The following is a 14014-nucleotide window of genomic DNA, read 5'->3' as shown; positions in this document are numbered from 1 at the left end:
TCCCTCCAGGCCCACAGCTGAACACACCACTGGAGACTGCACCTCAGCCAAGCAAGGTTTATTTACAGAGTAGCTGTACAGAGCCAGCAGGGACACAGCCCCACTTCCTTCAGAGGCTTTCTAGTGATTTTCCAAGCACCTTCCCAAGGAAATCACTCCTTTTCCCTTCCACAGAACAGTTCCCATCACCACCAGGAGAGAGCCAGGGTTCAGCATTTGTGACTCCAGTAGCTGACCCTTAAACTGGGGGCACAGAGGGAACACAGCTGCAGCAGCAGACCTGTATTTCAGCCCCACCTGTCCTGGCTTGTGGCCTCCTGCAGGGCAGCAGAGCACACAGAGTCAGGAGCAGGCACTAGCCTGTGTTCTGAGAAATAGCATCATCCTGCCCTCAGCATGAGAGATTCCTTCTGCTCCCACAGAAGGATGGCAGGTCTTCTCACCGAGCCCAGGAAAACCCTTTAGCGGACAGAAGGGCAGACATCATCCCATCCCCACAGCCTCAAACAGGGAGCCCCAGGACAGGATGTGGGCAGGCTCCAGGACTGCAGCCTCAGCTCCAGCGTGGTGCTGATCCAGGCTCTGCCCAGCTACAGGCGCAGCCGCTTGATGTCCTCGCTGCGGAAGTCGATGCGCAGAGCCAGCACCTGCCGCACCTCGGCCGGAGTCAGGCGCCACGTCAGGGGACCCGAGTTTGGACCCCAGTAATCCAGAATCTCTGTCACCTGGAAAAACAGGGAGCTGTAAGAGATGGCTCAGCACTGACCGTCCTCATAGGTAAGATTGAACTCAAGCACCATCAGATACATGGAAACTTCTCCAGGTTCTCCACACCCTGTGGGTGTGATGATATGTGGATGAACTCAGTAAAGCCACGTGCAGTGCAGTGGTGTTCCCACAGTCCCCCAGTAGAAGCAGACAAGTGCAGCTCACCCTTTCCAGGTTGAGGATGGTGGCCATTTGGGAAAGACGGGCAAACTTGTCACGGATAGTCCACGTGGTGACTGTGGTGAGGTAGGCTATGAGGGACCTCAGCTCCTTGTCAAACTGCAGACCACCGAGCTGTGGGCACAGAGTGAGATCTGTCAACTCTCCAGGCAGACCATGGGGTTGTGCCAAGACACCAGTTAAAATCACAGGGAGGCAGGGGGAAGTCTCTGAGCAGGCAGGTCCCAGTTAAACCATTTAGTGCAGGTAGGGTGGCTTATGTTTAGACCCATCTTAAAACCCAGTCCCCTTATTGGTGCCAGCTCTTCTCAGTCCCATTACCAAACCCACTTTGTCCCTGTGGGTGCTGATGTAAAGGCATCCCTGAGCTGGTCACTGGTGGTTGGAGAGTTTCTTATAGGGTAATATTTGAGGGTAGAGGGTAATATTTGCATCTGCCCTGCCCCATCCTTTACTGAGAGTTTGCAGTCAAGACAGACTACATGGTAGAGGAGTGTTTTGCTTACCCTGCTGAAGGTAGATTTGAGCAGCACTTTCTCCAGCTCAATAGCTATGAGACTGGTCATAAGACCAGTGAGAGTATCATAAATCACTGGAGACAGTCCAGCCTGGAAGCAGAAACCTGTGTCATTCTTGTCAGGAAAAACTGAGCAGAGATCCCTAAAGCCCAAGGCTAGGAGAGCTTGCAAATAAAGACTTGCAGGCTTGGCAAGTGGGGAGCAGCACAGAAGTGATCCAGGTACTCCTTGGGGCCTGCAAGCAGGCTTTGAGAATTGCAGGAGAAGGAATCTGGATCCCTACGAGCCCTGCAAGGCACTGGAGGACACCTCTGCTTGCCATGTGGAGGATGCCACGTGGAGGTCTGGCCAAAGCCTGGCAGGCTGCCACCTCCTCCTCTCACCTTGAACTCTGTCATCTGCTGTTCCAGATTGACGATGAACTGCTGCACCCAGGGATCGTTGGCCTCATAGTCACTGAACTCCTCCTGACAGTGAAATGCAGAAAGGCATTGTTTACAGAAATGCAGAAAGGCATGCATTTTCAGGCCACATTGTTTATGTGGCCTGAAGTAAACCACAGCCAACGGTCCAGAGGACAGGAAGGGAGGTCCCTCCTGAAGCTGCACTTCATCCCTTCTGCTCCTCTGTGGCCAAATGTCCCTTTCCAGGCTCGGCTGCAGAGCAAGATCTGGGTATTTTACTGGTGCTCTGTGCCAAGCAGATAACTGAGGGGAAGGAAACAGAGGCTGCTCTGACTGTGCTGCTGAGCAGAAGACAGAAAGTGCTCAAGTACAGCCGGAAGCAGAGAACACTGAGCCTCACCTCCTCGATGTTGTGGGAGACAGAGAGGAATAAGTTGATCCATGGCTTCACCTGGGGTTTGATGGCTGTGCTGTTGAGCTCATTGAGACCTTCCTGAATGAGACAGCAAGAAGAAAGGACAGTGAGGCACAAAACATTTACAAACAGGCTGTCTTGATGCTGCTTCCCAGCCTGGGAAACTGGCCCACAGACTTGCACAGGAAGCTGCACCAGAGGGCTCAGATCCCACACTCTTCCGGTGCCGGAAGGCTCTGAGGACACCATGACAAGAAGAGGAGGAAGGTTGTTGGCCCAGAAGCTGCTGTTGTGCTGACTTGTAGTGGGTCTGAAGGGGTTTGTGCTTGCCCACCCCATCCCAGACAGCTGCAGATATCCTGGCAGGAGTGAGGCACCTGGGGTAGGTAAAAATGCAAACTCCATTTTTTCACTCAGCACCAGCCAGGGCACTGTGACTGAACTCAAGTGATGCCTCCCACCTCCACTGCAGCTTAGCTCAGTAGGAGAATCTAAAAGGAAGATAAAAGCTGTAACCACGGTTAGTTCCCTGAATTAATCATAACCCCAGCACATGCCATCTCCCCTGAGCAGCAGGCTGTCAGCAAAGCTGTTCTGTCCCCTGTGATGAGAGCTCTTAAAGCCTCTCCTGCCAAGCCACCCCTCTTTGGCTCAGCAAGGTGTCATGAAAACTCACTCACTATGAAACCGTGTCAGTTCCGATTCTGACTGGCATTTGATAGAAGATTTTAACTAAAACTGGCATTTCTGAGGAGGCCCTGCTGGCAATTGTCCTTTTCTGAGGCAAATTCAGTGTGTGTGTGACTCAGGCAGCACAGGAGCTTCCTCCTCAGCCTCTTGATTGCTTTGCAGCCACTTTTAAAACCACACTAGAGTCAGATTGGAGAGTGTTACTCCTTACTGATAAGCTCTTTGGTTTTAATACTGACCACAGTCCCCAGGAGGGTTTGCTGGCAGTGCTGAACTGAAGGCATCTGCCTGCACTGAACTGCAAAGCCAAACAAAAAATAATCTGACCCCTGTGTGAACTACAAAGGCAAACCTACTTAAAAATATTCTCCTTTGCTTGGTTTCTTTCCACATGAGGTACTAGGTCTTTCTGCTTCTCTCTTTGCTAGAGACCAGTGGCATTTTAGGACAGCAGGCCCCAGCATGCCACAGGAGACTGGATTTAGCCAGAGTCCTCTGTTCCATGCTGTGGGCTATTTGCATTTGGGAAAGAAGGAGAAATCTGAGAAAAGGGCAGCTCTTCTCTACCAACAGCCTGTCTTCAGCATTACTTAGTGAGGCTGTGGACAACCTGACAATGTGCTGTGCCACGAGGGAGAATGGAGGAGATGGAAATGCTATTAATATTTCTTTTCCTGAAAATGCTGAACCAACTGCAAGCCCATGCTGAGTGAAGACAAATGAAGCAACATTTCTTCTGGCTCTGCAGCTGCTTCCAGTGCTTTTTATGCAGCTGCCAGCTGGTGTGGCTGTGTAAACGGGCTGGGGCTGTTTCCATGCCTCAAAGCTGACTGATTTGCTCCCTCCTGCACCCTACCCAGCACTCCTGGAGTCAGACATGGTGTGGCCCTAGGCTGAAGTGATTCCTGCCAGAGTTCTCCCTGAAGACACCAGCAGCCAGCAGTAATGTGGAGAGACACTCACCTGCAGCAGGTCACGGAATTTGTTGGAGACAGCAGCCATGTCCGAGAGGCAGCTCTCAATCTTGGCCTGTGCCTGCTCACCCCCAAATCCTTGGCTAAGCAGTTTGCTGCAGTCACTCTGCAGGGAAGAGATCCATGAGCAAGCTCCAAATTAATAACCTGGGCAGTTTTTATTCCTTTGTGTTGCTGAGCTCTGGCTGCCCACCAGCGTGTGGGATAGGACAGGAGCCCAACTCTTGCTCCTGCAAAGGCAGAAGCTGCTGGCTCCAGCTGAGGGGAGAAAGGACAGCAAGAAAAGAAGCCAGGGGCTGTCTAGCCCAGTATCACAGAACTGCAGACTCTCCATGATGCACAGGTTATTCCTGCACCAGGTCAGTCAGGCTGGAGGAACTGGTATTTCTGGCTGCTACTGTCAGCCGGAAATTGCTCTGCCAGCTTAAAATTCCTTCCCTAAGGCTGGAGGGCAAAGACCTCAGGAACTCGGGCATATCAAAGACCAGATGGTTTACATGACCCCTGCTTCCACCAAGGTAGGATATTACAAATTTGATTGAGGAAAAACCAGTAAAGAATAGAGACTGCACCTCCAAAGTCTTCTTTAGGGTCATGATGTTTTCACTGCAGACTTCCACATTGTTTAAGGTCACCTGAAAAAAACCCAAAACAAACCCAAGCTGGATTAAATGGAATTTCCCAGCTCCTCACCCCCAAATCCACCCATTTAATCCATGCCCTGCTAACAGTACAGATGGAAATGCAAGTTCTTAAGGGACAGAGTTGCTACTGTGAGATTAAAGCACTGCAGATTCACTGAGTTGCATGAAGCTAAACTCCAGCAATGGAGCACATGTGCTGAACCCCCAGCTAGTACAGAGTTCAAGACAGTTTACTGCTTTTCCTCAACATCCTTCTACACCAGAAGAGCCACCAAACCCACCAGAAAGGACTGCTTGGCCTCATCCGTGCTTTCAATGCCTTTGGTGTCGAACTTGCCCTGCTGCAGGCTGCTGTGCATGATGTTCACAGCACTGGTCACCCCTCTCTGGAAGTCCTGGAAGGTCGTGGCTGGGAAGCCCTGCTTCAGCTTGTTGTACAGAACCTCCCTATAGGCAAGCAGAACACACCAGGGTTTAGAGCAGCAAAAAGAAAATTATGCTTTGTGCCTGGGACAGCATTCTGTCTGAGATCTGACCTGAACAAGGTAGTGGAACTTCAAAAGGAAAAAAAAATGCTGGCAAATATCTCCTGACAGCATGAGAATGCTGAAAGAAAAACATAGCCACCCAGTTTCTGAGCTTTCCTGAATGTCCTTCCTGCAGCTGCCTGCTGTCTTCAGACACAGCTCCTCACTCCCACAATGGAATGAAAAATAGCAAGACAATTTCTGCAGTCTCACCCAAGTTTGAGTCACCAAGTAACCCAGAGAACAACTAGGGGTGATCATGTACCCTCAGGCAGGGTAGTACCCCAATGCTACAAGGCAACTCCATCTCATAGGGATTTTGGGCCATCAGGTTCTTTTCTCTGCTTGTCCTACAGGTGGGTCACCACTACTGTGAGAAAAGATGCCCAGATCCAGCTTCCCACATCTGCCACTGCTTCCTACAAGGATCTTCCATGGAGATGACAAGCCAGAGGCTCAAAGGCAAAGAACACAAGCAAGACCATCTGCCAGCAGCCACTGTTTGCAGAATGTGAGGTGGAGGCCCCTTCCAATGAACCTGCTGTGTTTTCATTACCTGAAGTCAGACTCCAGCTCAGTGGTGGAGTGGTTGATCATAGCACAGAGACAGTCTATGCTGGAGCTGGACAGAGCACGCCCAATGCACTTCTTCACTATATAAAACACATCATCCACCATGCTGGAGGTGAGCTGGCCCTTCTCATAGCTGTCCATGGCAACAGCCTGCAAAGAAAGCTCTCTCAGTGCCCCAACAGTGCTGAGAGACCAAACTGCCCATCTGCCCCCTTCCCCCTGCACCCTGTGTGGTTGCACCACTCAGACTAGGCTGCAGTAGCCCAAAGACCTGGAAGATGCCTGGGGTATGTCTGAAGTCAAAGTTCAGAAACAACCACTTGCTTTTCAAGGCCAAGGGAAACAAAAGACTCTCCCAACAACTGCAGATTTGCCATGTATGCATATCCCTTCCTTGGGATGCTCACCAGAGGACTGAGGAGCACACACAGAAAAGCATCTAAGAGGTTTTCCCCCACCTTGTTGACAGTCTCCCTCATGAAGTATTCCTCCATGGTGATGTAGTAGCCAATGAGCTCTTGCATGGTGCAGCTCAGCAGACAGTTGTTGAGGAGCTTGTCCAGGTATTTTTGATGCTCTGTGGAACAAAAGAGAGACCTATCAGCAGGAACCAGGAGACAGCTCCACTGAGTCCCCTTGCTGTTTGTCTCATGGGACCCAACAGACACACACCTGCCAAGCCCAGCCTAAAACAAATCACAAGCCTCAACTGTGGAGCTGAAATTGCTGAGCTGAATTTTGCAGGTGACTAAAGTGATTTCCAGAGCTCTACAGAGTACCAAAACCTTGAGCCTTTTTTTTTTGTGGTCTCCACCTTCAGGATTTGTGCCTGCAGTGACAAAATGGTTCTTTCTCTCTTTGGGGACTTTACTTTGTTATACTCTACAATCATTCTTAATGTTGTTTTTCCTGTTAGAGGGAACAACCAGTGCTGAAAACAGGTTTGTAAAGTCTAGGCTACCCAATGATCTTCCACAGAGCACTCCCAAAGTGTCTTTGCAGACCCCGTGTCCCTTTGCTCTGCCACTAACTCAGGTATATCTCCATTTCTGGCTTTGATAAGCAGAGCCTATGAATATTGGTACTCAAGGTGTTACCTTGCTTTACCTCCTCTGAGGCCATGGCATCTCCCACCTCAAAATCAGCTATGATTCGTCTCTTGATGAACCTCAGGTAGAGCTCACTGCGGGCATTCATCAGAGTGACTTCTGTTAAAATAGGGTCAAGCTCCCTGGAAGAAACAGCAAGAATCAAGACAGCAAGACTACAAAAGGAGAGGCACTAATTTAATTCAGTTAAGTAGTTCTCTGTTCCTTTACTATGAGATCAGTACTGCCCCTTTCCATCTGTGCTGTTGAGTGGCAAAGCTCAGCAGAATAACTGGTATGTGCAAAGAATGCACACATACAATCAAAATACCTCCTGGGGGAGATCTGGGGGATATCTCTACAATTGTTTTTTTCTCACAAACTCTACTCCAAGATTTAGCAACACTCCCCCTCTTTTTCCTCATAGATCTGAGGACATCCACGTTGAAATCACAGTGGTAAGGACTGCAAGACTCAAAGCAACCTGATGTAACTTCAAAATGAGCCCTGTTTTGAGTGGGAGGTTTGACTAGAGGTCTTCATTAGTCCTTCCCTACCTCAGTTTTGCTACAATTCCGTGAGCCCTGTGTAGCCAGTGTTAGAAATGCCTGGTCCCTGCCATCTCCATGTGTGTGTTTTTGTGCACAGACTCGTGTTTCTCTGCAGATGATGAAGAATCTGTTTAAGCTCAACAGCTCAGGAAATGTGAGATAAAAAAAGCATGTTACAATGCAGAACACAGTGTTCAGATCAGAGATGGCTGAAAAAAAGAAAGACTGACACATCAGCTTTTTCATCAGTGTGCACAGAAGAATTTTACAAATCCTGCTTGGATTTGTAAAATTCATGGTGCACAGGTGGGAGAAGGAAACACTACCTTTATTTTAGAGATTAAAAAAAAATCAGAAAACTGGGATGCATGCAGAGTTACTCAGAGCAAATAGTAAGTAGAAACATTAATTATGCAGGCTCACAGATAGATCTTCCTTGAGGAACCTGTTTTCTTTCAAGGCATGTTTCTAAGTCAGGCAGTCCCAGAAGGGCTGGGTGCACTTTCAAATGGCCTTGCTTAAAGGGTTATGTAAATATTTACGATAAGAAGAAAAAGAGGGAGATTGAAAGCACTGCAGTTTGTTGTCAAGAAACTGATGGTATGGAGCTGCTGCAGCAGCAGTACAGATAAGGTAAGATCCAAAGATTTATTCCTGTTTCTGTCATAAATTATCTGTCAAGAGAGCTGCTGTGTTTTGTGGGCTCCAAGGGCTGTACTCTGGCCGTGGAAGGGCAGTGGGCACAGGCAGTTAAAATCTCAGTCCTTCATGTGCAGGGATATCAACAGCCCTCCAGGAATGCTTAGAGCCAAGGCTTAGAATTAATGACTAAGCAAAATAAAGCCCCACTACAGAAGCTTCCTTTACAGAAGGGCAGTGAAGGGCACCTAACAATTGGATTTTTAAAATTAATACCCACAAAGCTTCTGGAAGAGTGGGAGGGTTATCTAAATGTTAAGTAGTGTTAATAACAACTCCAGAGTGAAAGGTTAGAGAGCATAAAGAGTTTTTCTTTGTACCTTGGTTCAATCTTCTCTGCAGAAGAACTTCTCATCATGCTATTCTGGACTTGCTGGAACTGCAATCACAAAAGAAAGGGAGTCTTTGCTGATGACTTGTACTCTCTGGGGGTAACAGGAATGCTTTGGAAGGGAATCACATAAGTTCACTTCTTCCTCCTCTAAGGCAGAGCTCATCCCTCCAGGAAGGGTGGTGGGATGGGACTTGACCAGAGGCACTCAGGTATGTGACCATGAGACAGTAACAGCAGGAACAAGACAGGGGGGAAGGTGTACTGAAAGCACCCTACAGACCTGCACAGCACAGAGTGCCCAGGGTGCATTTACCATGCTCCAAATGAAGCATTCTCTGCTTCACAAAGCAGTTACAGACTGAACCCCTGCAGCTATCAGGGTAAATAAGGAGTAAAGCAAGGATTCTCTCCACACACAAGGCCAAACTCTGCTGCCTCTATGGCAGTGGGAACCCACAGAGCTGGCTGGAGGGCACAGCTGGCTGCATGAGGCAGCCTCACACTGCTCTCACCTGCCTGTGGTAGTCTCTCTCCTTGATGAACTTGTCCACCACCTTCTCCACCTGGCGGTCGCACTCCACCTGCAGGTGCTTGATGAGGGTGTAGAGCCTCCCTGGCCCGTAGTAGGTCTCCACAATGGGCTGGTGGGTCTCCACAATGCGAGCAATCCCTGCAGGGAGGGGACACACACTCAACCAGCAGTTCCCAGAGCACAGCAGAGCTCCACAGCTCCACAGATCTGACCTAAAAAGGATCATTCACTCCACAGATAGAGTACAGATCTCCTGGAGCAGAAGCCATCTCTCTGTCCCTAAAGAGAACTCCTGCCATGCCCTGTGTGCCAGCCCCAGCTGCCCTTCAGCCCAGCAAGATACAAGGTTTGAAGCTTCCCCAGGACGAAGCCACACAAGCTAAATCTGGCAGGGGGCACAACTGCCACCCAAATGCAGTCCCAGCTTTTAGCACCTGCAAAGCTACAGGGAAAAATCAGCCCAGGGAAGGCTCTTGGGCACACACTTGCTGCAGAGAGCAAGCATTAGCAAAGGCAAGAACTCCTTGGAGGAAAAGCTCATCCACAAGGAAGTATCTCTACAATATTGCCTTCTTCTCACAAACACTCTACTCCAACAGTTAGCAACGCTCCCCCTGCTTTTAACACTACTGGCAAGAAAGCTCTACTGGTGCCAGGCTGGGAGAGTAACTTGGCAGGGGTGCAGCCTGGAACTAGAGCAGATTTCAGAGAAGGTGGTTAATCACCATGGGATCTCAAGTACTGTCTGTGGCACTCCCACAGAGCATTCATATTCCCTTCTCTGCTTTCAAGTTCCCATGGTGCTTCTTGAAGAGCCAGGCCTGGAGGCACCAACAGCTGCTCGTCCCTAAGGGATCTGATTTGTTTGTCTGGAGAGCTGCAAGTCTGAAGAAACCTCCAGGGAATATCCATTTGTTTTGAGGATGCAGAGAACAGGAAGAGTCTGATTCCTGGGGGAAGCCAACAAATCCTTTGCAAATGCACTTTGTGCCTGTACAAGATGTACACAGGAGAACTTGCTTATTGTGATGCCCTCTCCTGGTTAGAATAAATCCTACCAGCTGTCCCTCGAGTGAGACACCTGTAGCTCAAAGGAGAATGTGGCATTTTGTGAGCTGAAATTGAAAGCATTTAAATTGATGGACAGTCTCATCATGGACTATTTGCAATCAAATCAGGAAGGAGGAAAGGAAGATCACCTTCAAAGAGGAGTGTCAGGGTGTCTGCAAAGATGACAGCAGCTCGACGGTCACTCATGTCTGTCCCCATCACCAGCTGCAGGTTCTCTTCTGCTTTGTTGGCCACCTGCATGGCAACAGGAGCAGTCAGCTGAACACCCAAAGGTATTCTTCAACCCACAGGTCCTCTGTCCTTGCCCTAGAGAGCTTTTATTGGCCTTCCCAATGCAAGAGCTATTGCTGTTGCTCCTGCTTTGACCAGGGATCCTTTCCTCTCTTGTGGAAAACTCAAGGCTCAAGGAAAGGCAGAAACTTGCTCTTCTCTTTCCAGGCTCATTGGATATTTTTTAAGCAAGTGCACAGAGCAAGACACAGACACCAGAAAGCCCATCCCAGCATACAAATGCAAGGAGAGATATGAACTAAGGCCAGTGCTATTTTCTAAGGTGAACAAGCCACTGCCAAAATCTCCTTCCACAACATCTATTGACATAGACTGGGTTTTGCTTTCCCCTGGGTGTCACAGAGCCTGTTACCTGCTTGCAGAGGTACTCAGAGAACTTGCTCAGCCCCTCTTCATGTAAGCCTAGCAAAGGAAAGATCTTGAAGAACCGTTCCACCTGGGGCAGGTCTCCCTGCTTCATTGCTGTGTCAAATTTCTCTGTAACAATTGTCTTCAGACGCTGCTCTGCTTCCTGCAGGAGCTTCAGGTTGGCATCAATTATTCCCCCTGGTCAAAAGGACAGAAAAGAAACAGAAAAGTGACAGCACAATGTTAGTGTTGTATCAAGGGCTACTTTTTCCCCAGGAGAGAGACCAGCACTGTGCAGCCCCAAGCTGAGAAGGCAGAAGACACACTGGAATTCCTCTACAGGCACAGACAGACAGGTTGGTGAGTGATGTAATGTTGTGATTTTGCATGAAGGACAACAACACATCCACTGGGATTTTCCTCTTAGGAATCTACCAATTTACCCCCTCATTTCCAGTTGCTCTGCTTGGTAGCACACGGTGACACAAGAACAATTCTTGACAGAGCCTTCTCCCTCATTTCTTCTGGCCTGACCATTTTGTCCTTTGCTTAGTTAGCACCTGAAATACTATTACAGCTGTGTGCCAGGAGCTTCCTTTTCAATTAATGATAATTCTGGTGTAATAATGCTTCAAAAACCTTCACCCCTAAGTCACTCTATAAAATACTAAGATCTCTGGCCAGCATTAGATTTTCTGCTTTGTCTGTTGGGCTGAGGCAACCATGGGAAAGGAGCAGCCTCTAGGTATCCATTGGAAAGGTGACTCATGAGCATCTCCTCACAAACAGTGCTTACCCTCCTTGCCCTGACGACTGAGCTCAATCACTGACTTGTCCAGGGACAGATAGCGATGGATGTGAGCTGCTGCTTGTTCATAGTCTTCATTTCTCAGGGCTGTCTGAACTCCATCCATGCAGAACTTCAGGTCAAGGATGTCATCAGCTCTCTGAATGGCCTGATAGAGCCGGTTCTGAAAGAAAGGCAACCAGTGATGCTTCCAGCTGTGGGATGGACAGGGAGAGGGAGCTCTCAGAAGACAGCAGGAGGGAAAAAGAGACTGAAGCACTTCTCTATACAGCAGAACTACTACATAAGCAAAAATTCCACACTACTCAAAAAGTGCTACGACCAGTGGCTCCACAGGATGAACAGTATATGTCAAAACTGAGGCTGAACCTGGAGGCCACAGCTGTCTGTAACAAACAGCAGAGACCAGAGAGGACACCACATGTTATCTGTTTGATCTGAGCAGTTGTGCCAAGTGCTGGCATTGACACCCCTCAGCCTGTCCCCAGACAAGGAACAGAACAGCCCAGATTCCTGACCTGGCTTGGGTGACAATCTCCACTGTCCTCAGCACTGTGTAGCTGCCAAGATTGCTAGTAACTCTATCCAGGGTATCCTGGTATTCTACCAGGAGCTGCATGGATAGGAGGGGATGCTGGAGAACCAGCCATTATATGGAGGAGCATTCCTGGAAGTGTTCAAGGCCAGGCTGGATGGGGTTCTGAGCAGCTTGGTCTAGTGAAAGGTGTCCATGCCAACTGCAGGAGAGTTGGGAACAAGAGGAGCTTTAAGGTCCCTTCAAGCCCAAACCATTCTATCAGTCTTATACCATGCAGTAGCCAGGAGCCCAGAAAGACACAGCTAACATCAAAACCACAGCAGCTTCCAGCCCACCAAAGGCAGGGCACATCTGGTGTGCTGTGAGCACAGAACACACAAACACAGAACACAGCAGCCCTGCATCTAAGCAGGAACAGACAGTGGGGGAGGTGCACTGAAAGCACCCTAGACTGGCACAGCACAGAGTGCTGACAAGCCCCAGCCCCTCAGCCCAGTACCTTGGCGAGGTCGAGCTGCCGGACCTTGCTGCTGACGTTCTCGGCCAGGTTGCAGGTGAAGGTGACCATCCCTGCCAGCTGCTGGGCATCCCCCTCGATCAGCTGCAGGCTGGGGCTGAAACACACAGAGCTGGGCGTGAGAGACACACAGGAACCACCTGGGGCTGTGCAAGGAGCATGGCTGTCTCTCCAGGAACAGCTGGGCCTGTCACAACACTGCCACTCATTCCACTGCCTTCCTCTGGGGGCAGAGCAGGAGGAAGGAGCAGGCTGGCTGCTTTGGGAGAGGCTGCACAGAGCAGCTGTGCCTTGCCACCACACAGGGCACGAACGAGCCACTGGGCCCTTGGGACATTCTCCCCTTCTGAAGTGGAGGTGAAGGCTGGAAACCTTTCCTTGGAGCTGTGCTAGACACAAAGGCCATTCAGGATGATTTCCCAGCCTGCCTGCACAAGTTCACCCTGCAGGGCAGTAATATTTGTTCACACCTGGCACAAGACACCTGATCCAATAATTGATGCTGAAACCTGGCAGCCTCTGAGATGACACTTTCAAAAAGCTCCTGAGCCTACAACAAAATGGGTCTGGGTGAGGGCAGAGCTGTCAGTGCTGCTGGGAAGAACTGGGGATGAGGATCCAACTTGTGTTCTCAACCACAAGCTGATTTAAAGTCTGATATTTTCTGAGAATTGACGTGCTTCTGCTACAACACTGACAGGAGTATCTGGGCCATGCAGCAAGGAGAAGGAAGGGGTTGGAACACTAACCCCATGCGATGAAGGGCAACCATCTTATTCTCTATAGTGCTTTGCTGCTCCAGGAGGGCATCCAGCTCTTCCTGCACGACTTTCTGAAAAAAATAAAAAAATGATGAAGGAGGTGTTATGTGACTTCAGCTCTCCTCCAGACCAGCAGTTTATCACAGATGCTATATCCAAGCCAAGGACACAAGGCATTTGTGCTTCCAAGAGCTCATATGACAAATAAATCCTTTCTAAGCTCTCTTAAATCCTCTAAATCTTTATGATTTTTCTATTTGAAAGCATCAGTTTTGGAATCCTCATCACACCGCTTTTAAGTCAGTATCCCACAAACTCCTCCCCTGGCTGGGCTTCCAGTGCAGGAGATCCCAGAATCTTCAGGCTGCTCGCGAGTCAGGGATCCGCGGAGGTGACACCGACCCAGGGGCGGCTAAGTCTGTGTCAAACACCTCTAGAGAGTGCGCAGCAATGAGGGGCACAGTGACAGCGGGGTATCCGCTTTTCGGGGCTCCGCTGCCTCCCTGCCCGGCCGCACACACCTCCTCCTCACACAGCCGGCTGTATGCGGCCTCCAGGTCCGCCAGATCGGTCAGCGACTGGATCCGCTCCATGGACAGGGCGGAGGCGGCGGGGCCGCCACTCTCACCCAGCGGCGCCTTCGGCCCCGGTGCCGTGGCCGCCGCCATCTTGGCACACAGCTGACGCGGGCGATACCGTCGTGAGGCCCGGCGGGACCGTCAAAGGCGGTGCCTGACCCTCGGTACCGCTCGGCTCCGCCTGGCGGTGAGGGAAGCTGACGCT

At 49.9% G+C, this 14014-nt stretch overlaps 1 protein-coding gene across 1 annotated transcript; it reads right to left on the bottom strand.

Annotated features, from left to right (window-relative positions):
* Nucleotides 1-43: 43 nt before the first annotated feature.
* Nucleotides 44-13921, bottom strand: COG4 (component of oligomeric golgi complex 4). The gene is made up of 19 exons (XM_064722895.1): nt 13753-13921; nt 13220-13302; nt 12453-12567; nt 11404-11578; nt 10612-10805; nt 10097-10202; nt 8878-9035; nt 8352-8410; nt 6791-6924; nt 6152-6270; nt 5677-5843; nt 4875-5040; nt 4522-4584; nt 3939-4055; nt 2271-2363; nt 1850-1933; nt 1455-1556; nt 934-1062; nt 44-725 (listed from the first exon to the last, which is right to left on the bottom strand). The coding sequence occupies exons 1-19, from the start codon at nt 13897-13899 to the stop codon at nt 591-593; spliced, it is 2346 nt and encodes a 781-aa protein (XP_064578965.1). The 5' UTR covers nt 13900-13921; the 3' UTR covers nt 44-590.
* Between the last annotated feature and the right edge of the window lie 93 nt (nt 13922-14014).

Source organism: Zonotrichia leucophrys, chromosome 11 (assembly GCF_028769735.1).
Source record: "Zonotrichia leucophrys gambelii isolate GWCS_2022_RI chromosome 11, RI_Zleu_2.0, whole genome shotgun sequence".
NCBI lineage: Eukaryota > Metazoa > Chordata > Aves > Passeriformes > Passerellidae > Zonotrichia > Zonotrichia leucophrys.
This window is presented reverse-complemented; position numbering and strand designations above follow the sequence as displayed.